The 20,565-nt window shown below is 38.5% G+C and overlaps 1 protein-coding gene across 3 annotated transcripts in view; it reads left to right on the top strand.

Annotated features, from left to right (window-relative positions):
• The first annotated feature begins 209 nt into the window (after positions 1 to 209).
• Positions 210 to 20,565, top strand: part of cul9 (cullin 9) — a 42,860-nt gene continuing 22,504 nt past the window's right edge. For 2 of the 3 annotated variants that reach the window (XM_026224514.1, XM_026224512.1), the window contains exons 1-9: positions 211 to 405; positions 3,198 to 3,848; positions 9,534 to 9,688; positions 10,146 to 10,727; positions 13,444 to 13,585; positions 13,689 to 13,879; positions 15,578 to 15,965; positions 17,156 to 17,348; positions 18,224 to 18,425. In XM_026224514.1, the coding sequence (XP_026080299.1) occupies positions 3,203 to 3,848; positions 9,534 to 9,688; positions 10,146 to 10,727; positions 13,444 to 13,585; positions 13,689 to 13,879; positions 15,578 to 15,965; positions 17,156 to 17,348; positions 18,224 to 18,425 (2,499 nt within the window). In that variant the 5' untranslated portion in view covers positions 211 to 405; positions 3,198 to 3,202. Of the gene's footprint in view, positions 406 to 3,197; positions 3,849 to 9,533; positions 9,689 to 10,145; positions 10,728 to 13,443; positions 13,586 to 13,688; positions 13,880 to 15,577; positions 15,966 to 17,155; positions 17,349 to 18,223; positions 18,426 to 20,565 lie in introns of all 3 variants that reach the window. The other variant, XM_026224513.1, reaches the window with a different exon arrangement.

Raw genomic sequence — 20,565 nt, 5'->3', positions numbered from 1 at the left:
TTTCTGAAAATTTACAAAGAACTAAATTGCACAAACAAAAAAGTGATTGCACACATGCAAACACACACACACACAAAGGCAAATGTTTTGGTCCTGGCTGGAATAACTTCAGTGCTAAAGATTACAACAATGGTTCACAATAATGAAGTATTAGGGCTGTTGTTGTTCCTCCACGCCGGCAGATGGCAGTGATGTGTTGCTGCACGCACACATTGGCGGACAGACAAGCTGAACTCATACCTGTTACACACAGGAAGAAGGACTAGACTACTCTAACAGGACTCAACTATACAACGGGCAGCGAAAACGACTTCAGGCTGGGCAACGATACGCTACCACGGAGAAGAAAACTCCATCCACCCCGGGGGAAAGTCGAGAAGGAGGGAAGGCCCTGCGACACCGGAGGTGAGTCCGAGCAGAGCTCCGCGGCTCTCGCAGTGCTTTTTAATGTGTTTTTGACACAGAGGCCGCACTGACAGCTGGTTACAGCATATGTTCCCTGCTAGAGACGCGACGCAGATAACTACAACGCTTTCGCAGCCGCACGACGCTGCCTCGCGCGGCTTGCACTCTATTAATTTTTATTTTTGAACGCGTTTCAGTTTGACGCGTTGAGTCTCGATCTCGATGCCCGCTCGCAGTGTTGAGTTAATGCGCACTGATCAGTTCCGCTCTTTCACCGCTTCTCAGAAGAGACGCAGCGCGGCTGGGAGGCTTAAGACGCCGTCAGATGTGCGCACAGAGCGGGCTGAGGTCAGCGGATCCTCGGCTGAGCGTCAGTCACACACCCGTGATGACACCAGGCCCTCGTGTCTCTGTTTAGCAGCTTCGCTAGCGGGTGACAGCAGCTGGGAGAAGACATAGACCTAGTTTAACCGCAGGCTGACACGTACACTGTGTGTGCACGTAAGATTTCTTTATAAACTTTAGACTTTGTTAGAGATCAATAACAATTGATGTTCTGTTGACGCTAGCAAACAACGTTTCACAAAACAAAATGATCCACAATCAGGTATCTGTCATGTTTTAGTTCCCTCGTGTCATTCAAGACTGAGTCATAATGAGATGCTAGATGGCATGACTAATATCCCAGACCTGGGTATAGATAATTAGGTAGTTTTGGTGCCTTGCAGCATTGGTCACCATGCATTTCTTTCTAAGTTTATACTTTTCATGGAAAAATAACTGGATGTGGGATTGGGGGAAAATATGAGGCAATGTAAATGTAGTATCTCTTTAATGTGAGACTGGATTATGGAGATTACAGAAGCTTCCTAACACTTTAGTCGCATCTTATCTTGCTTGAAATTTTCAGATGTTATAGTTCAGTTGTTATTTACTCACCCTTTTTTGTTCATCTTGGAAAAGCATGTTAAGATTGTTGTTTTAAAGAAAATCTAGGTATTTCTGTGCCTCCATTGAAAGTTAGTTTCACCAAAACCGTGCCATCATCATTTACTCCTGCTCATAACGGTCCAAACTCAAAAGACTCACGTTTGTCTTAGAAACACAAATGGAGAGATTTTTGATGAAACCTGAGAGATTTTTGCCCCCCCCCCCCCCCCCACTGAAAGCCCATTCACCCAAAACTTTTATTCTTCAGAAGGCTCATAAGACATACGGTAGTTCCTTTTGAAACACAAATGCACATTATTGACATCCTTGTTGATGTGCAAAAACTTGAAAATGCTTTAAAAAAATCATAAATACATCATAAAACACATCAGATGTTAAACAAAAATTCTTGACACATGTTTTTGACACATGAGAACCAGTGAGGTTTCTTCTCACACATCAAGCAAATACAGTTGAGTTTACTAACTGTACATTGATGGTATGCTTATCTATATGAACAAATATCTGCATTAAATCTGATTTTCATATAAAGTGATTGTTTTTTCAAAAGACTTTGCATAATATTGATTACTTTGACAATGTCTTCTTGAATGTTTTAGAGCATCTAAAGTTTGAGTGAATGGATTTTAATGAGGGACAGAAATCTCTCAGTTTTTATTTAAATGATGATGGGAACTTCATTTTGGTGTGAACCTTCCCTTAATGTGATGATATTCCGTGCTACTGTCATGTAGTTCCAATCCAAACTCATAAGGTTTTTATTAAAATTATTACATTTTAATAAATCTGTTCATCATGTAAAGTAAGACTTGGCTTAAACATCCGTTTTGTTTTCGAACAGATTTTTCATCTCTTTTAAAACTAGATTTGATCCAGTGGTATTTGCTAGATGTTGATCGGTCATACAACTCAATGCATGTTTTGCAAGATTCCCCTTTCTGTCAAACATATTTTATTGGACTGTCCTGCTTTTAATGTACGTAGAAAACTATTTAATGAAGTGAACTCCCTTAAAGAGTTAATTAGTAAAGAATGTGTATCATATGTTAATGTAAAAAAATCTTGTGCAATATAACTTGTGCTTGTTTGTTTGCTGGGTTTTATTGTATTTGTTATACTTGAATTTTTCTTATTGTTTTTGCCATGAAATTAGCCTAAGATGCTGACATGGCATTAAATAAATAATACTACTACTCGCCCAGAAGTGAGCAGAGGAAAAGGTATTCCTCTCAGAAGACATATACCTGTAGATGTTTAATTACTTTTTGGAGCTAGAAGAGGGCTTAAAGGTGCAATAGGTGATTGTCTTCAGAAACATTTTTCGTTATACTGATTGATTATACTGAAGTCTCTTCACATCCCGATAGTTAATTGGTTTAAATGTATTTATCTGTATTTATATATTCTGTGGGAAGCATAGGACCAAGAATGCTAGGTGCGAGTGTTTTAAATAGCTTTCCTACCTGCCTGTCAACTTATGTATGAGCATATCTCATTGCTCCCTACTCCCTGAGCAGGGGTTTACTTCCCTTCGAAACATGGACTGGAATTGGGAACCGCTGATGTAGCCTATTGTAGTAATGTTGTCTCTGGTATTCAGGTCTGTGAGCGTAAATGCATGGAGGGTGGGACATCCGCTTTCAGTGCTATCAGGCTAATGTTAGCATTTTCCAAGATCTCCTATTGCACCTTTAATGAACTCATTTTTGTGAAAACCTCAAATTCGACATTTTTCACTTCTTCTTTTGCCTGTAACTCAAAATTAGATTGTGTGCCTCATTCCCACTCATTTCGCCAGCACGGGTCACATGTCCTCATTATATCACTCTTTGTTTCCTCAGCTATCATGGTGGGTGAGCGCCGCAACGGTAACCTGCTGGTTCAGCTGGGCCCAAAGCTGCAGTCTTACCCAGAGGAGCTCATCCGTCAGAGGAGGACTCTGGATGGCCAGACGGAGTACCTGATCCGCTGGAGCCTGCTGGCTGTGGAGGACAGCAGCAGCTCAGGCGGCAGCAATGAGGCGAGCGGCGGCAGCAGTTCGGGAAGCGGAGGCTCTAGTGGCTCCACCTCAGGAGAGAGCAAGAGCGAGAGCATCCTCATGTGGATGTCCACCGAAGACGTCTACGCCAACTGCCCCACTCTGCTTGGCAAGCGCAAGGCTGACTCCCAGAGGCCTCTGCTGGAGGAAGAGGAGCGCCCCAGTGGCCAGTTCCCCGCAGATGTCGACAAGGGAGAGCTGTTGGACATGAAAGATGATGTGAAGAATCTGGTGCGCCGCGCCCGGAAGCAGATGGCCAAGAACAGCGACTTCGGGATAAGCATCACTCACACCATCCACGTGCTGAGCGCCTACGCCAGTATCGGCTCTCTGGTAGGAGTCTTCAAGGAGACCGGCGCTCTCGACCTGCTCATGGAGCTGCTCTGTAATAAAGAGCGACAGACCAGACGCAGCGCTGGCAAGATGCTGCGAGCCCTGGCTTCTCATGATGCGGGTGAGTCTGGCTTCTATATCTAACTCGTGGTTATTTTGTTTGACAACCTCTGAACAATCACAGACGGTCTTTTGGCTGTGATCTTTCGAAACTCCTCGGGTACTCTGTTAGAGCTGTTGTTTCCAGTGGTTCAATGTAAAGCTCTCACTTCCTAGGGTATTTCCCCTGAATGAAAAGTAAAACTGAAGTCACTTTCCTTGAAAACTGCTCGTGATACTGCTGAATACTTGCATGCATTTCAAACCGTGATCTTAATTATTGATGCAGCAAAATGAAAAATATTGACACACAATTTTAAATAGCTATATTGTTGGGAATACCTTTCTCTGAGTGTTGTTCTATTGCATTGATTGCATAATTATTGCATTGTGCCTATTGTATAGCTTTAGTAATATTTAGACTTCAACAACTTTTCAATATTGTTTAATATTTTAAAAGTATCTTACAACAGTATAAATAAAATTGAATGCAAGAACAAAGCAAGTGTGCATTAGTTCAATATTGGCTTAAACTCTGTTCCAGACATGCTGTGAATAATGCACGCAAAATATACTGCTGGAAATACTAATGGAAATTTGAGCATGCTGCCACATCATGTCACGTCACATAGGGCTGGGCGGTATATCGAGTTTATACAATATATATTGATATTTTCTTTATAAGCGATTCAATATGAGGCAATATTATTTATATCAAGTTTGATATGAGCGCATATGAAAATATAGTGGAGGACACGCACTGAGCAGCTTCAGAGCGAGTGTATAATCCAGTATGTTCATAACATGTGACAAGCTTCATATTAAGGCCTTTAAAAATTGGTAAGCCATATTTGGTAATTTTGTTTCTCAGTAGTTTAAGCGGCTCAGCCCACCATATGCTCAGACAGAAAGGCTGCGTGCGCCTCTGACTGAGACACAGGCTACTCACGCTATTTAATGTGTTTGAGGTGTATCACGGGTATATCCTCCATCTGTAAATGATAGAAAGCTATGGAAATATAGACATTTTTGTTTCAGAAGTGCATGAGCATTCTGTTCTGGGATCTCCGCTAAACTTCAGTGAACGAGCACCCCCTCGCGCATGCGTGCCAAACAGACAGAGTTTAATTAAATATGAGCGCTATAATTATGATCACACAAGTAAGTCTATTTTTATGATAGCACTGACTCTAAAGAGACGCAATGGCATAATCAAATTAGCCTAACACAAGCCTGTGTTTTTTTTTTTCTACCTTATTTTTCCATTTTAGCTTGGTGAATTTAATTCGCTTATTTTTGTTTATAGATTGTAATGTTACAATTTTAGGATAATATTGCACATTTTAGCACATAATATAAAGGCTTACATGGTTACATTAACTTTATTTGTTTTCATAGCCTTTAATATGTATTTGTTGGACAACATTGGGCAGTAAGTGAAATAAATCTATATTAAATACAGATTCTTTTAATGCGAATACAAAAATAAAATTTCAAGATGTATATCGGAAATCGCAAATCAGCCAAAAAATACAGAGATGTTTTTTTTTTTCCATATATCCCAGGCCTAATGTCATGTCTGTAAACAGAAAGAAGTTGTCCCAGCTAGTAGGCTATATAACATGTGAGAATGATGCGGGTAGCGGATCGTCTATCACCTTTTCTCAAAGCAAATACAAGATGCGCATTAAATATCGCATTCAGTTTATCGTGCAGACCTATATGAAACACATGGGATTGAAATAAATTATATTCCCGTTTTGAAATGTGCATATGATTATAGATAGCCTGGGATTACACGAGATTTGTATTTTAAATATAAGTAGTTCCAAGGAAGAATAATTTTGAATAATTTAGCTTTTTGGGTTAAAATAATTTCTAAAAATGAAATTTGAATGGTCTGACAATTAGAGATTAAACTGTACAGGAATTGAAATACACATACACATAGTCACACAATGCTGATGTTGTTAATGGGGTCATATGATGTTGCTAAAAATAACATTGTTTTGTGTATTTGTTGAAATGTTTTATGTAGTTCAAGGTTAGAAATTTTAAACCTGTGCGGTTTAAAACACCAAATAGTTACGCTATGACAAGAACAAGAGTCTCTCTCTTGCGCCACCCATGCACGATAATATCGTGTATCGTCGATCTCACGGGCAGACGATATGACGATTTGAAAAATAACCATATCGCCCAACACTAATGGAGGCTCTTCATAATGCAGAGGTCAACTGCCTGCTCTGCCAATAGTTAGAAATGGCCCTATAGTGTGAAGTTTAATAAATCGCTGTTTTACTAAATTCTGCTGAGGTGAAATTCATTGCAGTCCTGTATCATGACGTTTACAGCCCTATCCCCAACAGTAAACGGCCTTGTCCTATTTATATGGTACTGACACAAAGTTCAGATGTCTAGACCAGGGTTGGTGAACGTCAGTCCTGGAGAGCCACAGCCAAGCTTCAACCCTAATCAAACACACCTGAACATGATAATCACGATCTGAACAGTTACTAGGAAGCTACAGGCAGGTGAGTTTTAATTAAGGTTCGAGCTGAACTCAGCAGGGCTGTGGCTCTCCAGGACCAGAGTTCGTCACCCTTGGTCTAATCAGACTCAACCTGTTGCGACTCGGCGGTTTCGTGTCCAGTGTAGACACAGTTCACAGTTCTGTCGCCAAGCAAGCGAGCCAAGCACGTGTACACACAAGGATGGGTGACATGAGTGGAGATGGCTTCAGATCGGCGATGTAGTATTTGGTTTCCCATTTTGTCCATCGCCCCACAAAAAAAAAAAAAATTTACTTAATGCAGAATAAGCTGTATTTTCCTGTGCTCAATCCTGCCAATCTAAAGGAAATGCTGTGTATGGTGTTTGAGGTAATTTGTGAATTACCATAGAAGTAAAGTTTAAATAAAGCAATTTGCCTCTGTTACTGTTATTACACTTGTATACAAAACTTTGCATGTGTGTAAAACTCTCTGTATTTTAAAGATTCTATATCGTGAACTTTCAATATTTGATATACTTTTTGAATATCCAGTGTTTAGTTGATCCTGATAAGCCTGTGAGAAGGTTTGGCGCATTTGTGTTTCTAGGCAAAATGTTAAAGAACGCGACACGCACGTCTCCTGGAAATCCTGTATAATTCAACTAATCCGATAACAACTTTGACACTCCAGAAGTGTTCCACTGTTGTGTCCCATATGCATCAGACGTTTAGCCAATGGTCTGCGGCCGTGACGTATCTGGCTGAGACCACCGCAGCATTAACACGTTAGACTGCACCCCACAAACACAATCAAAAAAAAAAAAAAGTAATCTACCAATTTTAAGATATTTATTTTAAGGCAAATTAACAGTCTGGTTTCTAGAACTTTCACTTTTGGAGCAAATTATTATCGATTATGACTGATATGACTTTTTTGTCTTGATTATTATTAGCCATATGCATATGGGTTCTAGTGAATGGAGCACAAAGCCTAGTGTGAACCCTAAGTAAAGACTCACTGAACTGGCTTTGGACCACGGCCCAAGTTTGCTGAAGCCGTCAGATGCCCGCGTGAGATATTGGGCAATGTGAGTCATCAGTGAAGGGCACAGAGAGAGGGCTGTGTCATAGCGCTCTCAGCATTGGGTGTTGGCAGTGTCTCAAGAGTGTGCTGATGCTTTAGGACCCTGCAGTACTAGATGAGATAAGTTTTTTTTTTTTTCAACATATGTTTGATTGAGCTCTTTTGTCATCCTCAATTATAAAAAAAAATCTTGTGTTTTAGAGCTATGCCTAAAATTAGAAACAAAAAACTAGTGATGATAATAAATCGGACTCATAGAGGCAAGGTTATCAGATGTTATTTTACTGTGTTTTTTTTGAAAGAGGAAATTGACTCCTTAAGAAGGGGGCGTCCAGTTCCTCCTCTCATTCTTTAACTCTTATTCATACTCTTTCACAGGATGTACTTATTTATCTCTCGCTCCTCTGATTAGGCTGAGACATTTTTATCATTTACTTCAGCATAACAGAGACCACAGGCATGTGGCTTATGTTAAGCCACCCGAGGGAACCTGAACATGTGATCTGTAGTGCTACATTCACAACATATTAGTAATATATCACTATATAATAGACTTATATTAGATTTTGTCTGGCAATATGAAATCAAGTAATACTTTTAATATGCATAGAATATAAACATTGTTACCCATTCAAAGCAAATTCAAAAGTATTGAGATATTTCAATATTAATTCCAACTACAAATAACTACCTCTGTAGTGTAAACTGAATTGTGATTACTTAAAAACTGGTTTCTGTCTACCATTGGCTGTAAAAGGGTAGCCCCACCCTAAACTCCTGGCCAGTGTTTGAGGCAGAATTGGGCATGATACACCAGCCTCTCAGACAAACAGAGCAATGTTTAGATAGCTCCTCAGTGTTTGCACTTTTTTAGTTTCCTTATAGTCGACACTGCATGTTAAACTGGTTTAGGAGATAGTATTTTAACTTACAAATTACTATGATCAAGTAGTAAGTAGTAAAACTTTAAGGAAGTAGCATAACCACATTATTCTGTACTGTACTGATACACACTTCAGCAGAAAGTAGATGAATGCATTTTGGCTGGATGATTTTGCAGAAAGTGGTTTCTAAGAATAGTGAAATATAAGCACAAAAGTTGCTGACCTGGTCTGTGCATTTTGCTGTTGGTGAGGTGTAGTGGTCAACCGATATGTGTTTTTTGACAGCCGATATCTTGGAAAACAGAGGGGCCGATATAAAGCCGATATAATTTTTTAATTATTAATATTTAAGAAACAGTGGATTAAAAAATAAATGTGTATACTTTAGATGACAGTATTTTTCACAAATAAATATTTAATAAAATTATAATATATAAAAAAAGTAAACACTGTAACCAACAATAGGCTTAATATAAAAGCAATTGTTATACTTTCTGTATATATTATTTTCTTTAACCATTCTATCTGATTATTAGACAAACTTCTATCCATATTAGAAAGAACTGTTAACAACGAACGAGAGAGGGAGTGTGAGCTCAGGCGCTGCCGCTCTCAGCAGATGATGCGCTGTCAAAATAAAAGTCCAGAACACATCGGCCAAGCAGAAAAACGTATTGGCCAATGCTGATATTAAAAAAATGCCTAATATCGGCAGATATATCGGTTGACCACTAGTGAGGTGAATGTTTTATATCTTATTTGTCTAATATGTTTTGCATCATAGCTTTTATGCAGTTGCTTAACACCAGTCAAACAATGAAGTTTCTTGATGAAATGCTAATATGTAGAATTAGACAAGCCTAATTATTGTGAGGAACAGTGGTAAAATCTTATTTAATTCATTTTTAGAAACAGCCCAGCCATTTGTAAATTAAATATTCAAACCTGTTTAAGGCATGCTTCCTTTTACAGATTAAATGAGCCCCCAAAAAAGAGGAATATATGAAAAATCAAGCTTTTTGCCAATTTGTTTTTAGACTGGGAAAAAAAATAATGGTTTAAATACACCCCATACTGTCAAACCCACATTTTTAAACGCACTGATATTGCTGTCTGTTGTCTTTGGCTTTTTTTTTTTTTTTTTTTTTAATTGTAAATGTGTAGTAGAAGTAAATAAATACAGGCAATAAAATTGGTCTGTAAAAATCTTTCAGTGTTGATGAGGCTGATGTTGTTTGTCTTTAGGGAGTCGTGCCTATGTGCTGCTGTCCCTGAGCCAGCAGGATGGCATCGAGCTGCACATGGACTTTGACAACCGCTACACCCTGCTGGAGCTTTTTGCGGAGACCACCTCCTCTGAGGAGCATGGCATCTCCTTTGAGGGCATCCATCTTCCACAGGTACTCATGCTTATTTCCACTCTATTCTGAATACCTCTCCTTAACCTAGTCCGGGTCCTTGTTGTCTTCTGGCACCATGCTAACCCAGATTGAATCCCATAAGTGATGACTTATGACAGTTGTCTTGTCATTGGCAGCAGCTCATACAACACACCAAATGCTACTACCATAAAGTAAATGAGATGCAATGCTCAATTGATTTTTAATTTGACAAAACATTTTATCTTTTAAGCCTTCACATTGGGAATGCACCTGTGTAAAAAAAGACAAAAAAAAAATACATTTTATATTAATCAAACAGAATGGAAAATTCAAAAATAGAAAAGCTATAATAGTATCTAAAATAATAAATGCTAAAATTACACAGATTTGAAATTTATATTCTAAGATCTGTTGTTTGGACACTCATCGACACTGTACAAATGTTTTTGTGTGAGAATTTGTTTGTCTGTTGTAGATTCCAGGCAAGCTGCTTTTCTCTCTGGTGAAGCGTTACTTGTGTGTCACTTCATTGATGGACAAGCTGAACACAGCGGGGGTGGAGTCCACCTCTGAGCGTCAGGAGGTTGGCTCCTCCTCCTCCACGGCAGCCTACCAATCAGAGCACGCTCGTGTGCAGCGGGAGTTTGAGTTCACCATGGCCATGGCCAACCTCATCTCGGAGCTGGTGCGCGTCATGGGCTGGGACCGCAACCGGCAGCTGCCCCTAACCTCCACAAGCTCAAGCAGAGCGGTTGAGGAAATAAATAACAAAATTCAGAAACACCCCATCCGCTCCATCTTTCAGCCGCGCTTCTCCCCTTCATCTCCCTTCATGGCCACTACAGCAATGGCCGCGGTCACGCCACCAAAGAAGAAGAAAACGGCAAACGGTTTCAAGACTCGTTCTGACTTCACATCTCGTTCAGCTTATGTGGAGTATGTGCAGGACAACCTGAAGAGTGGCATGTTGGTCCGTATGCTGGAGGACTATGAGGAAGTCAGCGCCGGGGATGAAGGAGAGTTTCGTTACAGTAACGACGGCTCGCCGCCGGTGCAGGTTAGTGCTGAGTGCATTCACTTTATATGCTGCTCTCTAGACACTGAAGAACTTTAGGTTATGTATGGTTTACAAGCACTGAAGAGAAATATGGCAGTTATTTCCACGCTGATTTACTTTGGACAGATAATTGCATTCTGAATTGCAGTCATATAATTAAATTATATTTATTAAGTAAAAACAGGCAAAATGTGGTGATGCATATAGGTTCATCAGTAACAAACCAACCAACATTTGATCCCAAGCTAGCTAGCATCAGTTTGCTGCCCGCTTAATTTAGGATGCATTTACAGCCTAATCCTGCATAGATTTTCCCCTTTTGTAGTTAACTTAGGGCTGGTAAGTGATTACTTTTTAAAAAACGAATGAATTACATGTTGTGGCGATTTAATTAATTGCAAATTATTCGCACATCAAATTTGGCTGAGAAATTACTCCCAAAAGATAATTTAAAGACATTATGTAAAGCATAAAAAAGTCATTACAAAAAGTAGCTTCAGATAGAAATATTTTGTTTTTTATAATTTATTAAATATACAGGTGCGTCTAATAATTTTTCATTTAAAGTAAAACATTTCAAATGTTTTTTATTTTAATGTTGATGATTAGAGTTTACAGCTCACGAAAGTCAAAAATCCAGTATCACAAAATATTAGAATATTTACATTTGAGTTTCATTAAATGACCATCCCTACAGAATAAATTCCAGGTATCTCTTGTACTTTGAAACCACAATAATGGGGAAGACTACTGACTTTGCAGTGGTCAAGAAGACAATCATTGACACCCTCTACAAAGAGCGTGAGTCACAGAAGGTCATTACTGAAAGGGGTGGCTGTTCACAGAGTGCTGTATCAAAGCATATTAAATTCAGAGTTGACTGGAAGGAATAAATTGGGTAGAAAAATGTGCACAAGCAAGAGGGGTGACTGCAAGCTTGAGAATACTTTGTTTCAAACACTTGGGAGAGTTTCACGAGGAGTGAACTGAAGCTGGAGTCAGTGCATCAAGAGTCGCCACACTCCGACGTCTTCAGGAAAAGGGCTACCAAGCCACTTCTGAAACAGAAACAACGTCAGAATCATTTCACCTGGGGTAAGGAGAAAAAGAACTGGACTGTTGCTCAGTGGTCCAAAGTCCTCCTTTCCTTTCCATTGCTGACCATGATATATGACTGTGCTTGATTGGCCAGCCAACATGCCTGCCCTGAATTGCTGATCGCTTCCTCGCCACACACCACTGATGCTGGAGTTTGTGCTAAAGCAGCCCCGACCAAGTATAGAGTGCATAAGTGAACATAGTTTAAAGATCTTGAACTTTTCTGTTTTGCTAATCCTTTTTACTTTTTTGATTGATCTTAGGAAAAATTCTAATATTTTGAGATACTGGATTTTTGACTTTTACGAGCTGTAAGCTCTAATAAAAATTTTAAACAAACTTTTTAAATGTGTTAACTTATCTAGAATATATGAAAGTTTTAAATGAAAAAAAAAGTAAGTGTAAAGAAAAAAACTCTTCTAATTTTTTGAGATGCACCTGTACTCTCTTGGACCATGAGGGTGAGTAAATGATGACACGATTTCTCATTTTTGATGACATGGTGAACTATAGGTACCTTTTAATTAATCTTCTTTATTTTAATATAAGGTCCGACCGTTGTGTGACATCAAACTACTGCAAGAGTTTTACAGAGCAGATGACTCCTTGTGCTTTTGAATCGCTCTCGCAGTACTTTGATGTCATACACCGAGCGTCTGTGCAGTGCTACTTCAACGCCAACGCCATTGGTTCAACACACCAAATAATTCACCTGATTGATTCAATATGTCCATTAAGAAATTGAATGCTGCTGTGTGTTGCCCGGAGACGAACATTTCTGTTTTGTCTTTTATATTTTCATTGGGAAAGTTGAGCAAAACAGACAACATTAAGTCTAAAATTACACAATATCAGCTTCTTATTAAACTTTTTTTAAGATCAGTATCACATTTGCACTCATGTGATATTGCACTTAGTGCTTAAATATATGATGTACATATGAGACAAAGACTCCTACAAGGGCATTTTTGCCCCATATCTGGAATTTTAGGGAAATTCTAACTACATTCTCTAGACTCCATAATGCGTGTTGTTGTCCTGCCTCATGTTTGTCATCAGTCATTAATCATGAATTGTGCGTTAATAATTTTAACAGTAATTAATCTAAATAACATGTTAAATTACCAGCCCTAATTTAAATGCGATAGATTTTGCATATTTATTATGGTTAATAATATCGGTTGCACTTTATTTTACAGTACGTGTACTTACATGTACTTATAGTGTTATTTAAGAAAGTTCTGGTAATATAAGGTAACTACATGGGGTAGGTTCAGGGTTAGGGGTAGGTTCAGGGTTAGTACCTAGTTAATACGTAGTTATTGTAATTACTATAATAAGTACATAGTATGTACATGGGGAACAGGACTGTAAAATAAAGTGCTACCATAATATCTATTGCTTAAAAAAAAACAATCTTCACATCTTTATGTAGACGTTTGAATTTTTGGTAAGAGTTGCAAATAGAAAATAAAACGACCTCATGATTTTGGCAGTTGTAAGCATCTTCTTTCACGACACATTTGGTGAAAACTAAGATATTCTGGCCCTAATTACACATTTTATAGAAATACTGCTTGTACAAACCTTGATGTTTGTCATGTTCTGGCTTTTGCAGGTGTACTGGAACTCCCTGTCCAGGACTTACTGGGTGCACTGGCACATGATTGAAATCCTGGCCAATGGCAGCGGAGGACAGGCAGAGAAAGAGACTCAGGAGAAGGCCTCGTCCCTCACAGAGACGCTCAAACTCACTACAGGTAACTCTCACACTCAACCACAAGATCGTGTGTGTTTTATATGTGTCTCCATTACTTTATATGAAACCAGCAGTGTTTTCTTCTGTGTTTGTGAACTTGGCAGTGAGTCAGACGTTCTTCTCGAAGCCCCCCGGTGGGCTGTACACATTGCCTTACCTGATTCAGGGCTCTCAGGATGACGCAGACACCCTGAGCCGTGCTGAATGGTGGGAAGTGCTGTTTTTCATCAAGAAGCTGGAACCCAAGCAGCAGCAAGAGATCAACAACATCCTGCGACAGAGCCTCGATGAGCCGGTACTCACCATTTCTCCTACACTCTTCACACTGGGTAGAAAAGGCCAGCAAAACTGAAAAATTGAAGAAAATTTGATTTAAATATAAATAAAAATCTAATAGTTCCTCCCACCGACAATGTTTTAAAACATTTTTTAAACCAACATCCAAAAACTTCCAAATGAAACCACTTAAAGGGTTGGTTCACCCAAAAAGGAAAATTATGTCATTAATGACTCACCCTCATGTCGTTCCAAACTCGTAAGACCTATCTTCGGAACACAGTTTCAGATATTTTAGATTTAAGGCCCGTTCACACCAAGCACGATAACGATAAAGATATAGTTCTAAAAATTAGGGATGCACGATATTGGATTTTGGCCGATATTTGATATGCCGATATTTTCAAAATAATTTTGTCCGATGCCGATACCGATATCGATATATATACAAATATATACTGATATATTTAAACTTTAATTTTACTGAAGAGAAATCCATGTATCTCTTCTGTACAGATTCTACCATAAATTTATTATTTTACAAATGTAGACAGACATTCACATCTGAAAAACAGGTCAATTATTTCACTTGGACAATATCGGTTTGGCTCATCGGCAGAAATATTCATATCGGCCGATACCGATAATGGTCATTTTAAGCTTTTATCGGCCGATACCGATATTGTGCCGATATTATCGTGCATCCCTACTAAAAATGGTTCTCAGTATTAAAGAATAGCAGAGTCCACACCACAACTATAATGATAAAGGCACAGAGAAACCATATCGTTGGAATCACTTTCAGAACGATTTTTTTTTTCTGATGAACGATAAAAACATTGCCAACCAATCAGAATCAAACCTGCTGTAATGACCTCGAGAATTTAAAGCAGCGGACAATATCGTTCGCTGGTGTGGACGCTAATATCGTTATCTTTATAGTTCTCTTTATAGTTATCATTCTTGGTGTGAACTGGCCTTTAGTCCGAGAGCTTTTTGTCCCTCCATTGAAAATCCATGTCCAGAAAGGTAAGAAAAACATCATCAAAGTAGTTCATGTGACATCAGAGGTTTTTTTGAATCATCGAAAATTTTGGTCCAAAAATAGCAAAAACTACGACTTTATTCAGCATTGTCTTCTCTTCCGTGTCTGTTGTGAGAGAGAGTTCAAATCAAAGCAGTCTGGATATCCGGTTCGCGAACGAATCACTCGATGTAACCAGATCTTCTCGAACCAGTTCACCAAATCGAATTGAATCATTTTAAACAGTTTGCGTCTCCAATAAACATTAATCCACAAATTACTTAAGCTGTTAACTTTTTTTAATGTGGCTGACACTCCCTCTGAGTTCAAACAAACCAATATCCCGGAGTAATTCATTGACTCAAACAGTAAACTGACTGAACTGCTGTGAAGAGAGAACTGAAGATGAACACCGAGCCAGATAACGAACAAAAGACTGACTCGTTAATTAAGTTTTGATATATTTACGGTAGGAAATTTACAAAATATCTTCATGGAACATGGTCTTTACTTAATATCCTAATGATTTTTGGCAAAATAAAAATCAATAATTTTGAGCCATACAATGTATTTTTGGCTATTGCTACAAATATCCCCCAGTGACTTAAGACTGGTTTTGTGCTCCAGGGTCACACACGAGCCTGTTTGGGGTTATTCATGTGATATATTCCGCTCTCTCCTGGTGTCTTTCAGATGGTGGAGCTTGACGAGTCGACGCTCATCCAGCTGTCCCTCTCGAGTGAGGTGGCGAGGAAAGTCCTCCACTACCTGAAGCAGAATCTGCAGGCGTCTTGTCTGGGAGACCTGCTCTGCTCCCACACTTTCACCAAGCACTACCTGAACTGTGGAGGTGCCGGCCTCGAGGATGAGGAAATGCTGATGGACAGCTCGCTCGGAGGACAGGGAGCTTCATCTTCTTCATCATTGTCCTCCGCCTCTTCCTGCACCATGGGCTCCGTGTCCAAGAAAGCTAAGAAAGAGATCCCAGCAGACTCGGGCAACTGTGGCAGTGAGACAGAGAGTGAACTTCCCACTGAAGACGACACGAAGTATCCTGATGACCTGGAGGAGAAGATGAAAGGCAAGGCTTTGTTTTATACAGGTTGCAGCTCTCCTGTGGATGGGACTGATAGTGGATCTCTTTGTTTTGTTCATAATTATATATTTGCTGAGCAAACAGGAACATTTGAGCACAGCACTCATGAGTTTACTATTAATATATTTTATAGTAGAATACAGCATCTTACAGTATTGTCAAAGTTTAGGATGAATGAATCAGAAGTAGGGCAGTACACTTAATCAGATCGATATGGACTAGTGTCTGTAAATATGAAACTGTGTAGACTACTATTTAATTATGAAATGTGCATGTCTGTGTGAACGAATGGTGTAGTTTTGTCTCCTGCACATAATCAACATGGTGCAATGGGGTTTAATACATTTTCTCACAGTTTTTAGTTCACATTTTAATTTAAACAGTGGGTAAAAAAGTTGTGCAGTGCTTTGTTTGCCAAAAAGATAAAGGAATTGTTACATTGGTATTAAACCATAACCAGAATTATGACACAATTTAGGAAAAAAAGATTTCAAAGGGTGTTATATTGGCTATTTTACAGTGACTCATCTGATCAGAATTAAGAGTCAAAAGTTTACATTTTGTACATTTTCATCACAGATACTTTTATCAACATGGCTTTTGCTGAATGACATGATTATTGATGCGCTGAATTTCCCCCCTCTGCAACAGGAAATGATGCATGCATTTGGCAGCAAAGGTTTTTGGCTGATAATCGTTTGTATTGTAGCTAATAAGTGTTCTTCAAATGGGGTGATTGAATCAACCATTGGGCAGCATTTCAGTTCTCAGGATTTGATTTCCTTTGACTTTGATGATGACTAATATTTGCATATAGTCTTCCTTAAATATAGTTAACCGTTTGCAACTGCCTTCACACTTCACAGTGAGAAAGTGTTGCATTTAATAATTAAAAACCCCCTAAAACTGTGATCCTGGCCAGTGCTAAGAATAGTGCCACCATTTTCAAATTCAGCAGACAAAGAAACCCCATAAATCATGCTATTTGCTACTCTAAGTGTTGTAAAATTATCTGCACAAAATACAGCCACATTCATCCAGCACCATATATTTCATCAAGCCATCAGTTTCTTTTGTTCAAGTGAATGTTCAGAACTGTTGATTTAAAAAAGGCCGTGAAGTGTTTAGTCGAGCAACATTTCTTCCTCTGAGCAAGTGTTTTCTGTTCTCTGCAGTGTTCAACAGTCCGAAGGTGCAGGGTAAGAAGAGCTCCCTAGAGAAGATTGGGGAGGTGGTGGACCTGATGAAGAAGAGCAGCTCAGACTCCGGACTGCAGCTGGCCGGAGCGAAGGTCATCAGTAAGATTCTGGAGGAGCAGGGACCTCAGGAGAAGAGCATCTTCAAAACAGACTCGGCACAAACCATCCGGTGAGAGCCACTGTCTACTATCAGCTCAGCACTCTCTTATGCTAATCTCATTAACTGTGGGTCTTTCTGAATGACACTTAATTTAAACATCAGTATTGCAGGTGCTAAGAAAACCTATACCACCCGTAGATCACTCCGCTTATCAATAGACCCTTGCAAAATGACTGGGGGGTTCAGAAGCGGAAGTTATAATATAACAAACAACAATGTGTTATAGATGTGCATTTAATATCTAGATTTTAGGCCTACATTTTTAATAACAATAGAAGCAGTCTGTGAAAAGAGTCCTTTGCCTACATGCAATGCATTATACATTGCATTCCATAAAAATTAAATGTTACCTGAGGTTACACTTTATTTTAAGGTGTCTTTGTTACACGTTACTTTTTACTTGTACTTTTTATTACAATAACAATAAATGATGCTTAATTACATGCAAGTAACCCTAATCCTAAACCTAACCATAAAGTAAGTACATGTAGTTCAGGGCCTGAATTTGATTTAGGAAAATGGGGAGGAACTCCCTCTATAGGTGGCTATAATGGGGGATGGGATCTTTAATTTGAGGGGGAGTTAGGTTTTTTTTGACTCGAATGCAGCAAAGTTTGTGGTTCTTAATTCATGCCGTGAGCAATATGTGTGTAATAAGTGTAGATGACACTGAGCTGTGTCTGTCTTTGGGCTGCTTTTACACTGTTGCTGTGGGTTATTTAAGTAAGTGCTTCTAAATTCATGTTAAACCATTGCTTCGTGGGTTTACGCTCTTTATTTATTTTTCTATTTATAAATAAATAAAATCTATTTATTTTTGGTTCTACCATGATTTGTAGTTCATATTGCAAATGGTTTTAAAATGACTTTCTTCTCTTTTTCAGTGACAAAGTCTTGAAGATGTTGGTGGAGATGATTGGCAGTCAGCCCAAGCAGAACGCTGTCTCTGCGCTGCTGCTGACCCGCAGTCTAATGCTGAAACACGAGTGGAGGGTCTCGTTCGCCACAGAGGGGGGTGTTAAAGCCATCCTGTGCTGCATGCAGGAGTATCCTACCTGTATACAGGTGCAGCAGATTGCACTGGCGGTGAGTGAGGATTTATGGGAACTGAATTGTTTTTAAGAATTTCACTGTTCATCCAGTCATATACAACCAAAGTTACTGAATCAGAGCAATTAGAACATTATTGAACATCATTATTGTTTTTGGTCAAGTTTGAGTGTTGCGGTTCCAAAAAAAAAGACAGAAATTCAGACTCTCGATTAAAAAAAGACATGTTAATTGAATTCTTCAAATCCTCTGTAGTCAAAAATGTTATCCCTTAAAAGACATCTTTGAGCATCAAAATTACATAGTCACATTTTTTTCTTGTGAAAATAATTGTTCATGCCTTTAAAATAGCTTGAATGTAAATCTACACCCTTGCCTCATTTACTATGCACAAATCTATGAGCCAAGGCCTCCTGATCCACGGATAATTGACTGATAAATCTGTTTTCCCCATGCAATTCATGCCGTGAGCAATGCGTGTGAAGGGTGGATGCCAATGTGGTAGAGTTGTGTCTGTCTCTGGGCTACTTTTACACTGTTGCTGTGGGTTATTATTAAAGTAAGCAGTTCTAAATTCACGTTAAACCATAGCTTGATGGGTTTTCGCTCTTATTTTTGATTTGTGCGGATATATTTTGCATGCGATCGCTATGCTATAATCTCTATTAGGGATGCACTGATTCGGGTCGATACTGAGCTCCAGTACTCGTTAAAATGCCCCGATACCACACAGCATGTGATAAGTGCCATTTTCAGACAAAGAAACACTAAACAACAGAACAGAAAGCAGAATTGAGCCTTTAGAGATTAAGCTCGTCTACGTAGGATATATCTATGCAATGAATATTGTAAAATATATTTTAATGGGCATAATTAAGTGTGAAAATAATCGAAGGATATACAGTCGAACCAAAAAAAAATATTTTTATAAATGTAATTATTCAGAGATCAAATGTAATTTTTAATATTTTTTTACTAGTGGGTGCAGGACACTATAGTTCATTTATGTAAGTGAGGATAGCAAAATAAAGTAAATGGTGACAAATTATACCCCAAAATTCTTCAAATAGTGGACTACCAATAAAACTGATATGAATTTGGGACCAAAAAGTATTCATACCAAGTCTGGGGAAAAAATTGAAGTTCAGGTTTGCATGACTACAGACAGTCATTAAGGCCAAGGGTTGCCTGACTAAGCATTGATAGTTGTATAAATACTTTCATACTAACAGCTGTCTGAATCATTTTTGGTTGATTTTAATCCATTACAAATCTTTCTATCAAAGTTATCAAGATGAATTTGTTCTGACACTGTTTAACTATGAGTTCTTGTCATATTTTATTACCATCTTCTAAACTATTAAGAATAAACTGTGATAATGTGAAATGTTGAAGGTGTCTGAGTAAATTTTGATTTGACTGTATTTAATAAATTAAATGAACCAGCTAACATTACACATACTCTTTTGGTTTCTATACCCAATATTTAAAAGTTTTACAAATGCAATAAAATATCGGTATCGGTACTCTGTATAGGCAAGTACCACAAATAAAAGTATCGGTATCAGGTGAGGACTGGAAAAAGTGGTATTGGTATCCTAATATCTATGCTATGTTCTCTGTGCTATGATATCTATGCATGCTGTATTTGTATAAATTTAGAGAGGGATATGCTAATAATAGGAATCTATCCCATGACGTGATTGGCTATTGAATTTTGTAACATTGCAATCCGACGGCTGTTTGAAAACGCATTTCTGGGACTGCCTTTGGGAAGCTACAGTTTTGAAGAGAAAATACTTCATAATGGTGTTGATTTCTGGATTGGCACACGGTTCGTCTAAAACCAAGTTAAAAACACCACATAGACAAATGTGAAAAACTTGATTTTCACTACAGGGGGACTTTAACCACTGCGTCAATTAAAGAAAACATATAATGAGTCCTTAGAGGTATATAAATATGTATATATGTGGTTTCTGCACACACATAAACCACAATTTCTGATTATAATATGTCCACTCAATTCTAATTTAAATTCAGTTGGCCTTTTTTCATTAGAAGCAAAAACCGGAAAAAAAATGCAGAACTGAGTAAAGGGTGCTATCAGGTGGAAAATAGTGTAAAAAGAATTGAAGCCTTGCTAACGGAGTGAAAGCCTATTACCAATGAATGC

Source organism: Carassius auratus, chromosome 38, assembly GCF_003368295.1.
Source record: "Carassius auratus strain Wakin chromosome 38, ASM336829v1, whole genome shotgun sequence".
In the NCBI taxonomy this organism is placed as follows: Eukaryota; Metazoa; Chordata; class Actinopteri; order Cypriniformes; family Cyprinidae; genus Carassius; species Carassius auratus.
This window is presented reverse-complemented; position numbering and strand designations above follow the sequence as displayed.